The sequence below is a fragment of the Cetorhinus maximus genome, chromosome 22, assembly GCF_964194155.1.
Source record: "Cetorhinus maximus chromosome 22, sCetMax3.hap1.1, whole genome shotgun sequence".
NCBI classification, from domain to species: Eukaryota; Metazoa; Chordata; class Chondrichthyes; order Lamniformes; family Cetorhinidae; genus Cetorhinus; species Cetorhinus maximus.
The window spans coordinates 76,771,761-76,791,935 of NC_135900.1; the positions used below are offsets into that span (position 1 = coordinate 76,771,761).

The 20,175-nt window shown below is 44.2% G+C and overlaps 1 protein-coding gene across 1 annotated transcript in view; it reads left to right on the plus strand.

Annotated features, from left to right (window-relative positions):
- braf (B-Raf proto-oncogene, serine/threonine kinase) overlaps window positions 1–20,175 on the plus strand; it is a 105,959-nt gene that overhangs the window by 39,549 nt on the left and 46,235 nt on the right. The window contains exons 5-7 of the mRNA XM_078568542.1: window positions 10,836–10,938; window positions 17,517–17,665; window positions 20,128–20,175. Of these exons, the coding sequence (XP_078424668.1) occupies window positions 10,836–10,938; window positions 17,517–17,665; window positions 20,128–20,175 (300 nt within the window). The remainder of the gene's footprint in view (window positions 1–10,835; window positions 10,939–17,516; window positions 17,666–20,127) is intronic.

Here is a 20,175-nt window from a genome sequence, read left to right on the forward strand (position 1 = left end):
AAAGATATGTGTACTTACGCCACCCACCACCCAGGTCACTGCACACACTTTAAAGTTGTATACTTAGTTTATATTGCCACTCTTCATTCTTCCTACTAAAACGCTTTACTTCACACTTCTCTGTTAAATTGCATCTGCCTTGTGTCAGCCTATTACACCAGTCTATGTCCTTCCGAAGCCTGTTACTATCCTCCTCGCTGTTCACTACGTTTCCAAGTTCCATCTCTCTGCAAACTTTTAAATTATACCCCCTGTGCCCAAGGCTATTAATATATATCAAAAAGAGCCACGTCCCAATAGCAGCCTGTGGGGAATACCGCTGGATATTTGCCTTCAGTCTGAAAAACAATCATACACCACTGTTCTCTGCTTTTGCCCTCTTAGCCAATTTCTTATCCACATTGCCACTGCCGCCGCTTTAATATCATGGGTTTCAATTTTGCTAATAGGTCTATTATTTAGCGCTCTGTCAATTGCCTTTTGAAAGTCCATATATATCTATCACACTACCCTCACCAACCCCCTCTATTACTTCAACATAATACCATAAAGTGGCCACATTAGGTGTACAATCCATTACTCACTTTGCTGTTAGTTCAGAGGTGGTAAGAATCCATCTGCCTACAGGGGCGGTGGAAGCAGCAACAATGAGTGATTGCAAAAGGAAATTGGGGATGGACGCTTGTGGGAAATAAACTTGCAGGAATACAGGAATAGAGTGGGAGAATGGGACTGACTGGATTGCTCTGCAGAGAGCTGTCAAGGATCCGATGGGCCAAAAGGCTCCTTCTGCGCCTGACTAACTCTATGGCTAGTGTATCTTTGAGAGACCAGCACAGCTCACACCTGAGATGAAGTGTGGAAGGGCCACACTTACAATATTGCTTTGAGCGAATGAGCAATGTGGCAGTGGCTTAAAAGTATATGGCTTGGTGTAAAGCTTGTGATGGTCGTTTGATAGCTATAACTATAAAGCAGAGGTGTGAAATTTTAATACAAATGGTGTTACTGAGACAGGAAGCAATAAACTCTGCTCATTGTAGGCTGCCTGTGGTGCACATTTATCACTTTGAAGCAAAGTGAGATTACATATCAAACCTTCGTCAGTAGGCAGATGCATTGTATGCCTTATTAATCCCACTGCGATACATGAACAGGGTGAAATGCCACTGAGAGGTTCCCATTGCAAATACAGTTTCTCCTGGGCTATTCCACTGGTGGAACCAGTGCTTCTTGACCTGACCTGCTAGGTGTGTGAAGCTGGATCTGTGCAGTCTTATGATCAGAAGCCAAATAGCATTTGCAGGTAATTAGATACTGCGTCAGTGCAGAGCTTAGGAAGTTCAGCTGCCACATACACATGTCTTGTAATAAACATTGGAACAGGAATAGGCCACTTTGTCCATTGAGCCTCTCCCACATTCAATCAGATCTTGGCTGACCTGTGACTGTACATCATATATCCAAACTTGCACCATATCCCTTAATACTTCTAATAAAAATCTATCAAACTCCCGATTTAAAATGAATGATTGATCTAATATCGATTGCCATTTGGGTAAAGTTCTAAACCTCTGCTGCCTTTTGTGTGAAGAAGTGTTTCCTAATTTTACTATTGAAAAGTCTGGCTCTAATTTTTAGACTATAAGGGGAGACAGTGGCAGAGTGGTAATGTCACTGAGCTATTAATCCAGACACCCAGGTTAATGCTTTGGGGACACAGGTTCAAGTCTCACCACGGCAACTGGTGGAATTTAAATTCAATCAATAAAAATTTGGCATATACATCTAATCCCAGTAATGGTGACATGAAACCATTTGCTGATTGCCGTAAAAATCCACCTGGTTCACTAATGTCCTTTAGGGAAGGAAATCTGCCACCCTTACCTGTTCTGGCCTACATGTGACTCCAGACCCACAGCAATGTGGTTGGCTTGCAATTGCCCTCTGAGATGGCCTAACAAGCCACTCAGTTTTATCAAACCACTACGAATTCAATAAAAGGAATGACACTGGATGGAGCACCTGGCATTGACCTAGACAGTGGAAATGACAACAGTACACCTAGCCCTATCGACCCTGCAAAGTCCTCCTGTGCCAAAATTGGGAGAGCTGTCTCACAGACTAGTCAAGCAACAGCCTGACATAGTCATATGCATGGAATCATACCTTACAGACAATGTCCAAGACACCACCATCACCATCCCTGGGTATGTCCTTCCCTGGACAGACCCACCAGAGGTGGTATACAGTCGAGAGGGAGTTGTGCTGGGAGTCCTCAACATTGACTCCGGAGCCGATGAAGACTCGTGCATCAGGTCAAACATGGGCAAACTGGTTGCCACCTACCATCCGCCCCCCTCAGCTGATGAATCAGTGCTTCTCAATGTTAAATGCCACTTGGAGGAAGCACTGAAGGTGGTGAGGACACGGAATGTACTCTGGGTGGAGGACTTCAATGTCAGTCACCAAGAGTGGCTCGGTAGCACCACAACTGACTGAGCTGTCTGGGTCCTGAAGGACATAGCTGCTAGACTGGGTCTGCGGCAGGTGATGAGGGAACCAACAAAAGGGAAAAACATACTTTACCTCATCCTCACCAATCTACCTGCCGCAGATGCATCTGTCCATGACAGTATTGATAGGAGTGACCACTAAACAGCCCTTGTGGTGACAAAGTCCTGTCTTCACATTGAGGATAGCTTCCATCGTGCTGTGTGACACGACCATTGTGCTAAATGGAATAGATTTCAAACAGATCTAGCAACTCATACTGGGTGTCCATGAGGCGTGGTGGACCATCAGCAGCAGCAGCAGAATTGTATTCAATCACAATCTGTAACCTCATGGCCTGGCATATGTCTCCACTCTACCATTACCATCAAGCCAGGGCATTATCCCTGGTTCAATGAAGTGTGCAGGAGGACATGCTAGGAGTAGCAGCAGGCATACCTAAAAATGAGCTGTCAACTTGGTGATGCTACAACACAGGACTACTTGCAATGCAAACAGCAGAAGCAGCATGCGATTGGCTGATCTAATCTCTGCAGTCCAATCATGAATGGTGGTGGACAATTAAAGAATTAACCTGAGGATGAAGCTCCACAAATATCCCCATCCTCCATGTTGAGGGAGCACAGCACATCAGTGCAAAAGGTAAGGCTGGAATATTTGGAACCATCTTCAGCCAGAAGTGCCGAATGGATGATCCATCTCGGCCTCCTCGAGAAGCTCCCAGCATCGCAGGTGCCAGTCTTCAGCCAATTCAATTCAATTCACTGCATGTGTTATCAAGGCATGGCTCAAGGCACTGGATACTGCAATGGCTATGCGCCCTGACAACATTCCGGCAATAGTACTGAAGACTTGTCCGTCAGAACTAGTTGTGCCCCTAGCCAAGCTGTTCCAGTACAGCTACAACACTGGCATTTACCCAGCAATGTGGAAAATTGCCCAGGTATGTCCTGTCCACAAAAGGCAGGACAAATCCAACCCATCCAATTATCGGCCCATCGGTCCACTCTCTATCATCAGCCAAGTGATGGAAGGTATCATTGATAGTGCTATCAATAAGTGGCACTTAATCAGCAATAACTTGCTCATTGACCTTCAGTTTGGGTTCTGGTGGGCTCCTCAGTTCCTGACCTCGTTACAGCCTTGTTCCAAACATGGACAAAAAGCTGAACTCAAGACGTGAGGCGAGAGTGGCTGCCCTTGACATTGAAGCAGTATTTGGCATCAAGGAGCCCTAGTAAAACTGATGTCAATGGGATAAAAATAAAAAGTGCTGGAAAAATTGATTAGGTCTGCCAGTATCTGTAGAGAGTGATACAGAGTTAACGTTTCGAGTCCAATATGACTCTTCTTCGGAACTGAAGTCAATGGGAATCAGGGAAAACTCTCTACTGGTTGTCGTCTTACCTAGCACAAAGGAAGATGGTTGTGATTATTGGAGATCAGTTATCTCGGCCCCAGGACATTACTGCAAGAGTTCCTCGGTGTTGTCCATCTCCAGCTGCTTCATCAATGATCTTCCTTCCACGATAAGGTCGGAATTGGGGATGTTTGCTGATGATTGCACAATATTCAGTACCATACACCATGACTCCGATACTGAAGCAGTCCATGTCTATTTGCAGTGAGACCTGGACAACATTCAGGCTTGGGCTGATAAATGGCAAGTAACACAAGTACCAGGCAGTGACCATCTCCAACAAGAGACAATCTAACCATCTCCCCTTGACGTACAACGGCATTACTATCACTGAATTCCCCACTATCAACATCCTGGGGTTACCATAGACCAGAAACTGAACTGGACCAACCATATAAATTCTGTGGCTGCAAGAGCAGGTTGGGAATTCTGGGAGTTCAAATACCAGGGCTGGGAATTCTACATTCAGCTACTCACCACCTGACTCCCCAAAGCCTGTTGTCCATCTACAAGGCACAAGTCAGTAGTGTGATGAAATCCTCTCCATTTGTGAAGATGAGTACAGCTCAAACAACACTCAAGAAGTTCAACACCACCCAGGACAAAGTAGCCTGCTTGATTGACACCCCATCCACCATGTTAAACATTTACTCCTTCCACCACCAACGCACAATTGCTGCAGTGTGTACCATCTACAAAATGCCCTGCAGCAACTCACCAAGGCTTCTTCGACAGCACCTTCCAAACCCACGACCTCTACCATCTAGAAGGACAAGGGCAGCAAATGCATGGGAACACCACCACTTGCATGTTCCCTCCAAGCCACACACCATCTTGACTTAGAAATATATCACTGTTCCTTCACTGTCGATGGGTCAAAATCCTGGAACTCCCTCACAGCACTGTGGGTGTATCTACACCATATGGACTGCAGTGGTTCAAGAAGGCAGCTCGCTATCACCTTCTTGAGGGAATTAAGAATGGGCAGAAAATGCTGGCCTAGCCATTGATGCCCACATCCTTTGAAACAATAAGTCCCTGAGTTCTAGATTCCCCAGCTAGCAGCTCTCTGCAACTACCCTATCTGTGCCCCGTAATATTTTGATCAAATTATCCCATAACCCTCTAAATTCCATGGAATACAACCTAGTTTGTGTAATCCTTCCTCGTAATTTAACCCTTGGAGTCCAGCATCATTATGGTAAATGTGCACTTCACTCCCTCCAAGGCCAGTGTGTCCTCCTTAAGGTGAGGTGCCTAGAAGTGCTAGTTGTGGTTTAACCAAGGCTTTGTATAGCTGAAGCATGATTTCCTTTTTTGCCCAAAGTCACTTTTGCCTAAATTGAAATCCATTTGCCGTACTTCTGCCCATTCACTTAATCTATAAGTAAAATTATAAGTTGGTTAAGAAAAATGAGACTCATTGAATAGGAGGGCCAATGTCAGCTCGGATAAAATTGGCTTAAGGACAGCAAACTGAGTTGTGATAAACGGTCGTTTTCAGACTGAAAAATGGTAGACATTCATGTTCCCCAAGGGTCAGTGCTAGGACCATTACTTTTTTTTGATACATATATAAATGGTTGGTTATTGGAATACAGAGTAAAATTTCAAAATTTGTCGATGATACCAAACTTGGAGGTGTGGCAAACAGCAATGGTGATATCAAACGACTGCAACAGGACATAGGCCAGCAGAATGGGCAGACGGAATTTAATACAGAGAAGTATGAGGCGATGCATTTTAGCAGCAGGGATAGGGAGAGACAGCATAGACTTAAAGGCACGGTTCTAAAGAGTATTCATGGATAGAGGGGCCTGGGGTTGATGTGCATTGATCTTTGAAAGTGGAAAGACCATCTAAAGGTGGTAGTTCGCAAAGCACATGGTTCATTTCACAAATAGAGGTATTGAGTATGATAGAAAGCTTTAGTTAGGCTGTAGCTAGAGTATTGTGTTCTGTTCTGATCACACTTTAGGAAGGATCCTTGAGAGGATACAGAAGAGATTTGTCAGAATGGTTCCAGGGATGAGGGATTTTAGCTAAAGGTTAGGTTGGAGAAGCTGGGGTGGTGGTTCTTGCTGAAAATAAGGTTGAGGGGAAATTTGATAGATTAGATAGACAAAGAAAAGCTGTTCCCATTAACTGCTGAATTAGGGGATACAGAGCAAGAAATGCAGGGGGAATGTGAGGAAGAACATTTTTTTTTTCACAGCGAGTTGTAATGACCTGGAACCTGCTTCTATGAGGGTGGTGAAATCGAAGACGATGAATGATATCAAAAGGAAATCAGATGGGCACTTGAGAGAAATAATGTTAGATGACTACAGCGTGAGTGGGGGATCAGGACCAATTGGATTGCTCTACAAGAGCCAGCATGGACCGAATGGCCTCCTTTTGTGCCAAAATGATTCTACAACTCTTTCAATATCACTTTGTAATTTTATGGTTCCATCTTCACTGCTTCCAATTCTGCCTATCTTTCTGAAATTGGAAAATTTGGATATATCACTTTTTATTTTGAGTTGCTAATAAATATAGTAAATAGTGGAGGCTCAACAGAAATCACTACTCGCATCCTGCCAATCAGGGAGGGTACCTCTACCCTGTCTCCTACTGCTCAACCAATTTCCTTACCAGGTCAGTTCCATGAGCTTCAATTTGAGCAAACAGTCTCTTATGAGGAACGTTATCAAATGGCTTTCTAGACGTTCATATAAATAAAACCCTGTTCATTACTTCACCGCCCCTTCAAAACATTCTATCAGGTTCATCAGGCATGACCTACCCTTGACAAATCCACACTGGCACCCTGATCGTCTGAAAATTTTCAAGGTGTTTAGTCACCCTATGCTTAATTATACAGTCTAGAAATTTCCTGACAATAGATGTTAGAATTATAGGTCTATAATTCCCTGGATTCCCTCAGTCACCTTTCTTAAATAGTGTAGTGGAGTGACATGCCCGATTTTTCAATCTAAAGGAATGGTTCCTGAAGTGAGGGAACTTTGAAAGATTATAGTTAGGGCATCTGCAGTGTTCTCAATTACTTTAAGACCCTTCCTGTTCTCTCTTCCCCCCCCCCCCCCCCCCCCAAACCACCGCCACCACCACCACCACCAGATCTTGGTTCCAGTGTCCCATAAAATGACTCTCTGGAATTCCCTCGCTGAATATCTCCACCTCTCCATATTTAAGACTCTCTTTCTGCCTTCTTCATTAAGCGGCTGGTCATCAGTCCTAATATCCTACTCCCTTTTGTGACTTGAAAGGCTGTGGTGAACAACTGGTTTACCCATCCATCACCTGATCTGGCTGGACCGCTTAAAACGCCACCAGTTTCCACACTCATCTGCTCAAACTGCTCACTGTTCCAGGATCATCTGGGAATGCAAAGATAACCCCCTCCGCCCCCCGCCCGGCTTCTTTTCTCGACTGCAGACCATCTTAAAATCCCTTGCTTGTCCCCTCCACCCTCACCTCCAACATCCAACTGTGAGGAGCTCATGGACTTCTTTGTCACTAAGATTGAGACAGTCTGATCAGCCGCTTCTGCCATGTCCCTCCCTTCCACTAACCTGCCTGGCCAAGGTTCCTTCTTTCTCCTTGCCCTTGCCCTGAACTCGCGTCTTTCCCTTGTTTCTCTCCCAACAGTCCTCATGCACTCTCTGAGCTCATCTTGTCCATGAAATCCACCTTCTGCACCCTTGATCCTATTCTCACTGAACTGCTGATCACTCAACTTCCCCTCCTGGCCCCCATGTTAGCCGATATTGTAATTGGATCTCTTTCTTAAATGTTGCCCCTCTCACCTTTAAATCTGCTGTCATCATCCCCCCCTCCTCATAAAGCTAACTTGAACTCTCTGTCTATGAAAACTACCATCCCATCTCCAACCTCCCCTTCCTTGTCAAAGTCCTCGAACGTGTTGGCGCCTCTCAAATCTGTTCCCATCTTTCTAGAGCTCTGTGTTTGATCACAGTACTGCCACAGTACTGAAACGACTCTTATCAAAGTCACAGATGACATCCTATGTGACCGTGACAAAGGTAAACTTTATCTCCTTGTCCTTCTTGACCTGTCTGCAGCCTTTGACACGAATAATCAAACTATCCTCCTCCAATGTCTTTCCACTGTATCCAGCTGAATGGGACTGCCCTCATCACCTTCCATTCAGAGAATCACTTGCAATGACTTCTCTTCCTGTTCCTGCACCATTACCTCTGGTGTCCACCAAGGAACTATCCTTTGCCCCCCTCCTATTTCTCATCCAAATGGTTCATCTTTGGCAACAACATCTGAAGGTGTGGCGGTAGTTTTCACAGCACTCAGCTCTGCCTCACGACTACCACTTTCGATTCTTCCACTGGCGCTAAATTATCAGACTGCTTTTCTTGCAATGAGTACTGGATGAGTAGAAATTGCCTCCAATTAAACATTGGGAAGACTGAAGTCATTGGTCCCCGCTCCAAACTCTGTTCCCTCATTACTGGCTCCATCACTCTCCCTGGCAACAGTCTGAGGTTGAACCATTCTGTTCACAACCTTGATCCTGAGGTGAGCTTCCAGCCTCTCATTCGTGTCATCTCTAAGACTGCCTATTTCCACCTCCGTAACTTCACTCAGCTTAATCTGTCTCGGCTCATCTGCTGCTGAAACTCTCATCCATGCCTTTGTTACCTCTAAACTCAACTATCCCAGTGCACTCCTGGCTGGTCTCCCACATCCGACCCTCTGTAAATTTGAGGTCACCCAAAACTCTGCTGCCTGTGTCTTAACTCGCAGCAAGTCCCATTCCCCTATCAGCCCTTTGCTCGCTGATGTACACTGGTTCCTGGTCAGGAAATACATTTACTTTTAAATTCTCATTCTGCTTTTCAAATTCCTCTATGGTCTTGCCCCTCCCTATCTCTGTAATCTCCCACCCACAACCCTCCAAGATGTCTGCACTCGTGTAATTCTGGCCTCTTGTACAGTCCTAATCATAATTGCTCCACCTTTGGTGGCCGTGCCTTCACTTACCTCGGCCAAAAGCCCTGGAATTTTCTCCTTACACCTCTCTGCCTCTAGATCTCGCTTTCCTCCTTTAAGACACTCCTTAAAGCCTATCTCTTTGTCCAAGCTTTTGGTCATCTGACCAAATGTCTCCTTAGTGACTCAGTGTTACATTTTGTTTTATAATGCTCCTGTGAAGTGCCTTTGGAAATTTTATTACGTTAAAGTCGCTATATAAATTATAAGTTGTTGTTGTGAGTGCTTTGGGATGTTTTTCACTATTGAGGGTGCTGTATACATGCAAGGAGTTGTTAAAGCAGACAGATCCCTGAATCAATGCAAGGGATGTTTCTGTCACTTTGTGGAACCTGTGTATTATCTTTTTCAGATCAGCTGGTTACTGACTTGTTTTAACATCAGTTGTTTCGAAATTGCCCTGTGGTATTAGCATTGAACCTATTCAGAAGATCTTGCTTTGTCCACTAAGCGGAGCTAACCTATTCAGAAAGAGCTGATGGCTCTGTTCGCCAACTATTGTCATAATGATGTGTTCGTCTGCCAATGTACACAATCATTTCTAGGCTTATATTTATTGCCTTCATTCTGAGTCCCCTTTAAGTTGGGATAACTGACTGAATAAACAGTACATTTTCAGACAATCCAATCAAACTATATTCTAACGCTTTTTATACTATGTCAGGGTTACAAATATGTATTTACACAGCTAGTAATGTCATCGGAATGAATTCGGGTAGTTCTTAGTTACTGAAGTGAAGTGAAGGGGATATTAGGGGGATTATCAAATTTAACAGTTAACTGAATGATGACATCCCCCCACCGCTCCACCCCACCCTTTCCTGCTTGCACTTGCCTGCAGAGGAAGTTACTGATGTGAGTAATGTGCTGGTCTTCAATCTTCCAACAAACGACGAGAATAGGGGCACATCAATCAGTTTGGGCTCCTTCCTGAGAAAGCAGATATGTCCATTACATGATGGTTAGATATTCATCTCCCTGTGATCAGGACCAGTATTCACAGGGTTGTGGGGTGGTGGACCAGCTTGTTGAACTTTGCACTAAAACGAGTAAAAAAAAAAGTTGTGGTTTTTTTTTATTTTGTTTTCCCAGATATATCTAATATCAGATCCATTTGGCGACCCTTGCCAGTGTATCAAATTGCATCATTTAGTTATAAATTGTAAGTACCTATGGTATAGGGAATAGGCTCCATGTGATTGATTTACAAAGTAGTAAAACTGAATGATCTTGTTTCTCACAAAACCTGACCAATTCCAGATAATTCTACAGTGTGTATCTATTCTCACACCAAAGACACAGGTTGCACTGACTGTCAGTGTGAACGTTGGAAGCAAAGCAAAATCTTGTTGCAGACTGAATAAAACCAGCGTGTACTCTGCTTCTATTTCAGGCATAATCCCGGAGCTGTGACCTATTACTTATGAAGTTCTCTCCCATTGATTTTTTTTCCTTCTTTGGCACTTGGCTGTTGGATCCTCTTGAACCTGAATTGAAAGCCATGGTTCTTTGCACTGCCTCTGAAAACAGCCACTGGATCCTAGGAATGTGTAGGCTCTCAGCAAAGGAGTAGTAGGAGTACGGGCGGAGAGCAAGCTGCTGATACCAAATAAGGCGAAAGCTGACCCATTTTGGTGTGGGTTTAGAGTGAAGTGTTGATTGATCGGGTTGGCTTCTGGTATTGAAACGTTTGTCCAGATCCATTGAAGTCTGATAGGGTACAGTAAGCCACCTGCTGCTTCATACGGTCCCTTTGCTTTAAGGAGAGCGCGATTTTGTCCAGTCTGGTCTGGTCGTATGTTGATTTTTGTTTCACTTCTTCCTGCAGTGCAGTTTGGATCAGCACCAACTGAGTTTTGTGTTGTTTCAGGGAGAAGAAGCCCATTGGCTGGGACACGGACATGTCCTGGTTAACAGGAGAAGAGCTGCAGGTGGAGGTGCTGGAACATGTTCCACTAACCACGCACAACTTTGTGAGTATCTGGCAGCATTGGCAGCTAACTTGTGTCATATAAATGGTTGAAGGTTGACAGGTGAGCTTTTAAAAGAGTAATTCCACTTTGACCTACCAGTCAGCACCAGTCGGTTGTGACATGGTATTCTTGGGTCTTGCTGATGTCAGAAGGGGCAGCTTCCAGTTGTGATGGTGGGAGGGCTGCAGTCTCGGTACCACTGCTAGATCCCCTGGTTGCCTGATCCTGTCACTCTCCATCCTGAAAGGCAATCCCTGGTGCTGATTCTATGTTGTAAAGATGGATGTAGGATTGCTAGTCTCCCTGGTGGCTCCTGTCACTAATCAAGCTTCAGAAATCAGAATATAGGAGGCTCAATTTCATGCCATTTCCACTCCCAGGAAAATTTGGCTCGCTGGCACAATTGGAGGCAAGGTGTTCACCTCCTTCACATCAGCCAGCAGCAATGGGGGGAACCGTGTAAATGACCAGGGCAAGGCAATCCTTTGCTAGCAGGCTCATCTGAACTAGCAGTATACATAATTAGTGGGTTCCTTTTGTCAGAAGTAGCAAGGGTAAAACCTCCAGCACTATCTGCTGTTGAGAGCTAGGCTTCACCTTGGTTCTGACCTTCCTCTCCACACAGTTCATGTCGGTGAGTGTAATCTCTGTGCTATCCCACCCGTTCCAGGAAGTTTATCAAACTTCACAGCATCACTCTGCTAGGCATTGTTAGTATGGTGGTACTGTATAATTAGAGGATTTGTTTCCTTAAAATTGTTAGGAGCTTGGAAGTAGAATGTAATTGTACATTTTAGAATAATTGAATGCAAATAATAGAGTCACCACTGACTGCCTTGCCAAATTTTTAATAATTACACTGCCTCTTTGGTGAATCTCATCTTCCCTCACATTGAAGTTACGGACTTTCATTATTCTACAGACCCTCATAGCCTCCCTATTATTATGACCAGGCAGTCGTTCTTCATGTGTGAGCCTACACAGCAAGTGTTGGGTATGAGAGCCCAGCTTCTCCTTGTGCGTGCCCATTGCCCACACACACAGCTCCTGCATGGGCCAGTAGTTAGTGATCTAAATCCCTGGTTGATTGTGTTTGGCTCTCCTAGCTCCCTACCTTGGGTATGCTGAGGCCAATTCCTTACTGCTGCCCAGGCTGAGATGAGCTAATGTCCCTGAGGTCCAGTTTGGATTTCCCTGGCTGGCTTTAGAGAGGTTGCAGAAAAGAGTGGTTCCGGGGATGAGGGATTCCGTTAAGTGGATAGATGGACAAGCTAGGGTTGTTTTCCTTGGGGAAGAGAAGGTTGAGAGGAGATTTGATAGAGGTGTTCAACATCATGAAGGGTCTGGACAGATTAGAAAGGAAGAAACTGATCCCATTGGTTGGTAGGTTGAGAACCAGAGGTGATTGGTAAAAGAAGCAATGGTTACATTAGGATTGGGAAGGCGCTGCCTGAGCGTGTGCTGTAGGCAGATTTAACTGAAGCTTTCAAAAGGGAATTGGATAATCACCTGAAGAAAAAACAATTGCTGGGCTAGGTGGAAAGGACAGGGGAGTGGGACTAACCGGTACGGACAAATAACTGGCTCTTGTGTTGTAACCATTCTGTGCTTCTGTGTTTCACTGGGCAATATTCTTTCTTGAGCAATCGGAGAACTCAGCAACATAAATCTAGTATTGTTTTCTCTGCTTCCCCAAGAGTTATTTTCTTTCTTTATTTAGTTTCCTTTGTTTTAAAATGGTTCTCTTTCTCTCTCTCCCACACTCTGTCAGCATCCCAACCACCCCACCCCACCTCCTGACACTGCCCTTATTCCTTACTGCCTTTTGTGTTTTGGTGTAACTCAGCCCCTTCCTCTGGTTGATTTCCTTCTTTTGTTTGTGTTTGGTTCCTTCAAGCAGCACTGTTGAGGAGATTATTGATGTTTCACAGTGCTGTGAAGGCTCAGCCCTTGTCTGGAGACTGGACCTGCCTCTCCTTGAATCCTGTGTCAGTGATATAAGTGTTTCATTGCTATGCTCCTTGAATCTTGGGTTGATAAGCACCAATTTGAACAGTTCTTCACCCAGCCTATTAATCACAGTGGCACCAATGCGTCATAGGAAAAATGCACTGAAGCCAGCATCATAGTGTGATACCCTAATCTATCACAGAATCTCACAGTGCAGAAGAGGCCCTTGGGCCCATCGAGTCTGCACCGACACGTGAGAAACACCTGACCTACCTACCTAATCCCATTTACCAGCACTTGGCCCATAGCCTTGAATGTTATGACGTACCAAGTGCTCATCCAGGTACTTTTTAAAGGATGTGAGGCAACCCGCCTCCACCACCCTCCCAGACAGTGCATTCCAGACCGTCACCACCCTCTGGGTAAAAAAGTGTTTCCTCACATCCCCCCTAAACCTCCTGCCCCTCACCTTGAACTTATGCCCCCTTGTGACTGACCCTTCAACTAAGGGGAACAGCTGCTCCCTATCCACCCTGCCCATGCCCCTCATAACGTTGTATACCTTGATCAGGTTGCCCCTCAGTTTTCTCTGCTCCAACAAAAACAACCCAAGTCTATCCAACCTCTCTTCATAACTTAAATGTTTCATCCCAGGCAACATCCTGGTGAATCTCCTCTGTGCCCCCTCCAGTGCAATCAGATCCTTCCTATAATGTGGCGACCAGAACTGTACACAGTACTCCAGCTGTGGCCTCACCAAGGTTCTATACAACTCCAGCATAATCTCCCTACTTTTGTAATCTATGCCTCGATTGATAAAGGCAAGTGGTCCCATATGCCTTTTACACCACCCCACTAACATGCCCCTCCACCTTCAGAGATCTATGGACACACACACTAAGTTCCTCAGAACTTCCTAGTATCATGCCGTTCATTGAATACTTCCTTATCAAATTACTCCTTCCAAAGTGTATCACCTCACACTTTTTAGGGTTAAATTCCATCTGGCACTTATCTGCTCAGTTGACCATCCCATCTATATCTTCCTGTAGCCCAAGACACTCAACCTCACTGTTAACCACCCAGCCAATCTGTGTCATCTGCAAACTTACTAATCCTACCCCCCCACATAGTCATTTATGTCGTTTATATAAATGACGAATAATAGGGGACCGAGCACAGATCCCTGTGGTACGCCACTGGACACTGGCTTCCAGTCACTAAAGCATCCTTCTGTCATCACCCTCTGTCTCCTACACCTAAGCCAATTTTGAATCCACCTTATCAAATTACCCTGTATCCCATGTGCATTTGCCTTCTTTATAAGTCTCCCATGTGGGACCTTGTCAAATGCTTTGCTGAAATCCATATAAACTACATCAACTTCACTACCCTCATCTACACACCTGGTCACCTCCTCAAAAAATTCAATCAAATTTGTTAGGCATGACCTCCCTCTGACAAAGCCACTTACACAAGAAATAGGAGCAGGAGTAGGCCATTTGGCATCTCAGGCCTGCTCTTTCATTTCAATAAGATCATGGCTGAGCTGATTGTGGCCTTAACTCTACTTTCCTGCCTGGCCCATATAACCGTTAACTCCCTTGTCAATCAAAAATCTGTCTAACTCAGCCTTGGAATATATTCAGTGACCTGGCCTCCAGTGCTCACTGGGGAAGAGAATCCAAAGATTCTTGTGCTAAATGAAATTCCTCCTCGTGAGATAAATGAAATACCCCTTACTCTGAAACTGCCTCCTCCATTCTAGATTACCCCATGAGGGGAAACATCCTCTCAGCATCTAGCCTGTCGAGCTCTCTCTGAATATTGGAAGAACTCAGCAGGTCTGACAGCATCTGTGGAGAGAGAAACAGAGTTAACGTTTCGAGTCCGTATGACTCCTCTTCAGAGTTTTTCCAGAATTTTTTGTTTTTATTTCAGATTTCCAGCATCCGCAGTATTTTGCTTTCATCCTCAGAATCTTAGCTGTTTCAATAAGATCACCTCTCATTCTTCTAAACTCCAGTGAATACAGGCCCAACCTGCTCAACCTTTCCTCATAAGACAACCCCTTTATCCCTGGAATCAGCCTAGTGAACCTTCTCTGAACTGCTTCCAATGCATTTATATCCCTCAAGTAAGGAGACCAAAACTGTACACATCATTCTAGGTGTGGCCTCACCAATGCCCTGTAAGGTTGTAGCAAGACTTCCTTACTTTTATATTCCAACCCCATTGCAATAAAGGCTAACATTGTATTTGCCTTCCTAATTACTTGCTGTACCTACATGTTAACTTTTTGATTCATTTACAAAGACACACAAATCCCCCTGTACTGCAGGGTTCTGCAGTCTTTCTCCATTTAAATAATATTCTGCTTCTCTATTCTCCCCACCAAAGTGGACAACCTCTCAACATTATGCTCCATCTGCCAAATTTTTGCCCACTCACTTAATCTATCTATATCACTTTGCAGACTCTCTGCTCACAATTTGTTTTTTCCCCTATCTTTTTATTGTCAGCAAATTTGGCTAAATACAGTAGGATTGTAAACAAAAGTTCCAAAGAAGAGCAATATTGGACTCAATTTGTTAACTCTGTTTCTCTCTCCACAGAGGATGCCAGACCTGCTGAGTTTTTCCAGCATTTTCCCAAAACAAATGTTAGACTAAATTGGCCTATAGTTTCCTGCTTTCTGTCTCCTTCCTTTCTTCAATAGACGTGTTACATTTGGGGGTTTACTGCAGTTACACTTGATTGCTCTCATTGGCCGCTCTTTAGAACAATTCAACTTTGAGAGGAAGGAAACAATGACCCCTGTGTTTGCTGACCTACATTGGCTCCGGCTCCCCAAAATGCTTCCAAATTAAAATTCTCGCCTCTGGTTCAAATGCCTCCATGGCCTCATCCTTCACGTCTCCCTAACCTTCTCCAGCCCTACAATCACCTGAGAGCTCTGCATTCCTCGAAATTTGGCCTCTTGTTGATCCCCGATTTTAATTGCTTCACTGTTGGCAGCTGTGCCTTCAGCTGCCAGGACATTAGCTCTGGAATTTCCCGACTAAACCTCTCCGCCTCTCTACCTCCTTCTCCTCTCTTCGATGCCCCTTTAAAACCTACCTCTTTGACTAAGCATTTGGTCACCTGTCCCAATGTCGTCTCTTTTGTCTCAGCATCAATATTTATCTGATTACACTCCTGTGAAGCACAGCACCCAATGCTGAGGTACTTCAAAGAGCAGAATGTCTCAGCTCAGATGGAATGGACATGCAGTACGTGTGACTGACGTTAAAATCCCTAAGGATGTGTTCATGTGATCATGTATTCGCAACTTATATTTGGACAGCACCTGCAAGATAGGCCAAGATTAAGGTTCAAGGACTTCTTGAAGGCAAACCTCAAGAAATGTGGCATGCCCACCACGCACTGGGAGAAAAACGTACAAGAAAGAGTTACCTGGGAGCGATTTCAATTAATGGTGTTGCTTCCTTTGAACAGCAAAGTGTACAAACTGCCAAGGACAAAAGGCAAACCAGAAAGACTGGGCACTCCCAACAAAATCAGTCAGCTCATCCTTGTCCGCACTGTGCAAAGCCATGCAGATCTGAAACTGGGTTCTGCTGACACATTAGAATGCAAAACAAATGATTCTAAACAAGAAACGACCATCTATGATAATGAAGGCAAACCGATGGATACTGCAGCACTTCATGACCGCATGCATTCTGCAGTGAGTAACTCACCTTCTGATTCCCCAAAACCTGCCACCATCTACGAAGCGCAAGTCAGGAGTGTGATGGAATACTCTCCACTAGTCTAAATGAGTGCTGCTCAAACAACATTCAAGAAGCTTGACACCATCCAGGACAAAACAGCCTGCTTGATTGGCACCCTATCCACCACCTTAAACATTTGCTCCCAACACTACCAATGCACAGTGGCAGCAGTGTGTACCATGTACAAGATGCACTGCAACAACTCACCAAGGCTCCTTCGACGTCACCTTCCCAAACCCGCGACCTCTACCACCTAGAAGGTCAAGAGTAGCAGATAGATGGGAATGCCAACACCTGGAAGTTCCCCTCCAAGCCACTCACCATCCTGACTTGGAAATATATCGCTGTTCCTTCACTCTCGCTGGGTCAAAATCCTGAAACTTCCTCCCTAGCAGGACTTTGGGTGTATCTATGTCAAATGGATTGCTGTGGTTCAAGAAGGCAGCTCATCACCACCTTCTTGAGGACAATTAGGGATGGGCAACAAATGCTGGCCTAACCAGTGAAGCTGACATTCCATGAATTTAAAAAAAAAAATTAGCCTTTACTGAAATCTCAGTGACAACATAAGAGTTGATGCCTAATCAGGTATTCTTGTTCAATAGAAATGACTGAATAATAAGTAGGGATGACAGTTCCTGACAGCCTTGTGTCACCTTTGAATCTGTCTCTACTCTCTGTCCCTCTCAGCAAAAACATGAGGATTTCATTAACTGTGGCACCAATTCAATCATCCGCTATGTCTTATATCAAACTGACCTTGACACTGACCCCGGTGACAGCTATGTTGGATTTATCCAATCTGGAGCATTCCTTCTGTCAGTCTATAACTTTTATTATTTTCTGTTTCAGGTTCGAAAGACTTTTTTCACGCTGGCGTTCTGTGATTTTTGCCGTAAACTGCTGTTCCAGGGTTTCCGTTGTCAGACATGTGGATACAAGTTCCACCAACGCTGCAGCACGGAGGTCCCCCTCATGTGTGTCAACATTGACCAGTTAGAGTAAGTACAGTCACACTACGAAGGAGGCAGTAGGCATCATTGGCCAAGGAAAGAATGCCTTTGAATGATATTGAGTGAGACCGGTCTGGAGTAACTTTAGAGCTGACTTTGGATGATCCCTTCTAATTGGACAGGTTCAAGTGTAGGTCGTTGGGAGCAATCTGTACCTTTCTATACCTTTTGTCTGACCCGCTTATGAAATTTGGAAGATAGCTGGTAGTTCTGGTCCTCCACTGGTATAAAGAATGACATAGATGAAGTGAGAGTAATGTGCCCAAGTTTGCTGACAATACAAAGTTAGATGGGAAAGCAAGCCATGAAGAGGATGTGAAGAGGCTGAAAAGGAATATCGAGAGCTTATGTGATAGTTGGAAAAATAGAAAAGCAGAATATCTTCCTAAAAGGTGAGAGACTGGGAAATTGTGTTGTTTGGAGTGATCTACATATGCTTTCACATGAATCACAGAAAGTCAATGTGCAGGCACAGCACGCAATTAGGAAAGCAACTGGTGTATTAGCCTTTATTCCAAGACAATTAGGGTGTAAGAGTAAAGCAGTCAGACTGCAATTGTAGAGGATTTCGATGAGACTACTCTAGGATACTGTGTATTGTCTTGATTTCCTTACCTAAGGAAAAACATACTTGCCTTAGTGCAATGAAGGTTCATTAGGCTGATTCCCAGGACGAGGAAATTGTCTTTTGAGGAGAGATTGAGTAGACTAGGCCTATATTTCCTAGAGTTTTGAAGAATGAGAAGTGATTTTGGAGAGCAAGTTAAATTCTCAAGGGGCTTGATAGGGTAAATGCTGGGAGGATGCATCCCCAGGCTGGAGAGTCAAGAACTGGGGATAACAATCTCAGAATAAGGGGTTGGCCATTTAGGACTGAGATGAGGAGAAATTTCTTCACTCAAAGGATTGTGAACTTTAGGAATTCTCTACCCCAGGAGCTTTGGCTGCTCAGTCATTGGGTATATTTGAGTGAGCGATCAATGGGTGTTTAGATCAAAGAGAATCGAAGGATACGGGGATTGCTATGGTAGAAGGCCAACCATGATCTTAATGAATGACCTACTCCTGCTCCTATTTCTCACATTCCTAAATGTAAGTTCAAAACTCCCACAGGGCAAGTTGTGAACTTGAGTTCAATAAATTTAGTCATTTGTAGCTGGTATTAGAAAATGACCATGAGAAAGATTGTTGTAGAAATCCAACTGGTTCACTATTGTCTTTCAGAGAAGGGAACCACATCTTGTCTGGGCCTAAACCTGTTGCTCCTAATAATGTTAAGGCCTACTGAAGCCTGTTGCCATCCCAGGGGTGGGCAATTGTTGGCAGTTGTTATTGGCAGAGTGTAGAACAAATTGTTTTAAAATTAAAGCAGCTCACTGGCTCCAGTCTTTGTCTGAAATAAATGAGAATGCTGGTCCCTCAAGGATTTGGTCTGGGATTTGCATTTTTGAGGCTCCAATTCCAAGGACAAAATAAAAGTATGCTTACTCTGTAAGTACCCTTTAAAGATAATGTTGCTTTCTGGGGCATTGTTTGTTAAAGTTGCTATATAAATGCAAGTTATTATTGTAAATACACAAATGGAAAAGACACCGGAGGAAGCATGAATTCATGCACGATGTATTTCACGTGTGATGGTTCTGTATTGTCACATCATTGTTCCCAACCTTGACTGAGTTGTAGGTGTTCAGTGCTTGCCCCCTAATCATACACAACTCAGTCCAGAAACAATCCAGACTTGCAAGCACTCGGCCTGCACTTGAATTTCTCCATAGTTCAAATGAACATGGATTTAAAGAAAAATCACATGTCCATCATTGCACTGAAGCCTGGAAGGAATTTCCTTATTATGCCAAGCATAATACTGTGGCTCAGTGGAGTTTTGTTTGAGTCAGAAGGTTGAGGGTTTAATGCCTGCTCCAAACACTGGAGCACACAATCCAGTTGGACACTCCCAATACAGAAATGAGGAAGTGCTGTACTGTTGGAAGTGGCCATTTTTTGGATGATCTGCTAACCAAGGTCCTGTCTGTGCTCTGAGGCAGACACAAAAGATCATATGGCATTATTTGAAGAAGAGCAGGGAGCTCTCCTTCATGTCCTCGTCAGTATTGGTTTCTTAGCTAACATCACAAAACAGATGATCTGGTCTTATATCTCATTGCTTGTTTGTGGGAGATTGCTGTGTGCAAATTGGCTGCCATGTTCCCCTATAACTCAACAGTAACCAAACTTCAGATGTGCTTCATTGGCCCTTTATATTGAGATGCCCTGAGGCGCTATATAAACACAAGTTTTCTGTTTTGTTCCTTTTTAGCCACTTGTGCAGCCGTGTGTGTTGATTTTGTTAATGTGGCAAAAAATAAATTGCTGCAGTAATGCTGTGATTTTTGAGTTCATTTCCCATCCCCTCATTTCTCCTGGCTTATTTTTTGTCCATCTACCTTCAGTTTGCTAATTCTCTCGCGAATCTATGAGAACCATCCCATTACACAAGA